Consider the following 2330-nt stretch of genomic DNA (forward strand, 5'->3'; position numbering starts at 1 on the left):
CCATTTTTTTCTAAAAATACAACCCAAACATAAGAATTCCTACAGAGAAATTCCATACAATTCCTTGGAAATTCTATTCATATGATCTTTAAAGTAAGTATATTATAAATTCTACAAACTACAAATTATACAAATTTCTTGATTTTCCCATAGATATGAAATACATATTATATATTTTTAATAGACCCATACTTCTTCATATTAAAAGGTTTATTTTATCATTTCAGGACAGAGAAAGTGGATGAAGTTATTAAAGAATGGGAAGGTTCTTTCTTTAAAGACAACCCTCGATTGAGGAAAAAATCTGTTTCTCTTCGATTTGATCTTCATTTAGCAGCCACCGATGAAGGGTGTTTACAGACTAAGCAGGATAATCTACCAGATATAGAAGTCAGGCTTATCATGAGACGATCATGCAGTATTCCCTCTATCAAACCTCCATCGACAGCTGATTAATCCAAAGATGTATCTGACTTGATTTGAAAATGTTAGGATGGTTCAAGGTGGGCCATACCAACTCCCTTTATCCCAAAATGTAAGTTATTAAGTATGTATGGAAAAGGTTATGATCAATATGTGGTTCTCTTCAGAAGAAAAAAACAGTAAAGGACATTTCTCTGAATCTAATTATGGAGATATACATATATATATGAATGAGGGGGTAGCTTAAAAATAAAATCACAAATTCAGTACAGTCTATTTCTTTTTATTTTCCAAATAGTCTTTTTTTTCCCTTGAAACTTCATCAGAGACTGTAAGCATTAATCTGGTTTAGTAAAGTCTTTGTAATTTTTTTTCAATGGCTGACTACTCTAAGGAAAAAAGAATTGTTTGAATAAGATTGTATTATGTTAAGAGTCACACTGAGTTATTCATCATTATTCCATAACTAGTTAAACCTACAATGTTTGTTCTATTTTTCAAAAACAGCAATTATAAACAAGTTTTTTAAGGGGGACTCACTATTCACTTAACAAGAAATCTTCCTTTTTAGATAATCATTTGTATACTGAGAAAAATAGGAAGAGTTATTTTCCATAAGAAATTCTGAGCAAACTATTGAACACACCCCAAGGCTAATTTGATGATATAAGTAAAATTAAGTTAATCTATACATATCTAAAAGTTTTTTAAATAAGTATCTGATTTCCAGAAGATTTACTTTACTCAAAGAACTTTAAAGGTTGTATCCCCTACCAAAAAAAGAAAAAAATGGGAAGGCCAGCTGTACAAACAAAATATGAAAAGCAAATTGAAAAGGCAGTTACTATCGTTATCAGAACAATTACCCACCATCCCAGTTTTTCCATCTGTAAAGCCAAACGTGATTAGTGTTTGCTCTCAGCCTCAGATAAGATACTATATAAAGTATTATAAATATTTCTTGCAATCATTTATGTGAACTAAGATAATAGTAATTGTTATCTAAGCTAAGAGTGTTTGCAGGATTTGTTTTTAAATTGTTCAAACTGTAATAAATATGGGTAGAAAATATATTTGTGAATAAGTGAGGTATTGTTGCAAAGTTTTTTAAATAACCTAATTTGTTTAATACAGGTATATTTAAAGATCTTAAATAATAAATACCTGTTTTAAGACATTAGAAATTTATAAGCTCTTAATTTTTTTCTAAGCAGAAAAAGTAGTTGAGTACAACTCACCATACTTTTTCCCAGCTAAAGTATCATCTAAGGGCTACAGCTATGTTTGCATTTTAGTACAGCCTTTACAATCTCTCTCTCTCTCTTTCCCCATACACACACACACACATATATATATACACACACACACACACACACATACACATATATATACACACATACATACATATATATGTATTTCAACCAGAAAAATGTATGTTTTAACCAGGAAAATATTATGTTATTTTAATATTTAACATAATACAGGGATAAAAATTTTTAATTTTCTTTCAGTTACTTCAGATTCCTTTTAGTCTGGCTTATTCTGTTTAATGAAAAGGGATGAATTTGTTTTGTCAAGGATATAACAGCATGTTAAGTGCTTATTCTTACATAAGCATCTGACCTAAAATACATCCTATACATAAAAGAATGTTTCATTCAATATTGCTAAATGCTACTAGCTTTATTAAAGTTTTAAAAATGCAATCATATAAGCTATTGTACTAAAGTTACTGTACGAAGCAGCAGTGATGATAATGAAGCAATATATCTAGCATCATGTATTTCAGTGTTAAAAAAAAAAACTTAGTACTGGGTGTCATGAATGTAACTGCTTGTTGTAGTGATTTCAGTATGTATCTATTGGGTGTATAATATGTACACTTAAAAATACAGTACTTGAATTTA

At 29.3% G+C, this 2330-nt stretch overlaps 1 protein-coding gene across 1 annotated transcript in view; it reads left to right on the top strand.

The window, feature by feature from the left end:
• The window catches only part of KRT222 (keratin 222), a 10502-nt gene extending 8172 nt beyond the window's left edge, over positions 1-2330 (top strand). Inside the window, exon 6 of the mRNA XM_032279736.1 lies at positions 228-2330. Coding sequence (XP_032135627.1) covers positions 228-456 — 229 coding nt within the window. The 3' untranslated portion in view covers positions 457-2330. The remainder of the gene's footprint in view (positions 1-227) is intronic.

Source organism: Sapajus apella, unplaced genomic scaffold (assembly GCF_009761245.1).
Source record: "Sapajus apella isolate SASKATOON/1434 unplaced genomic scaffold, GSC_monkey_1.0 scaffold12, whole genome shotgun sequence".
Classification (NCBI taxonomy): domain Eukaryota; kingdom Metazoa; phylum Chordata; class Mammalia; order Primates; family Cebidae; genus Sapajus; species Sapajus apella.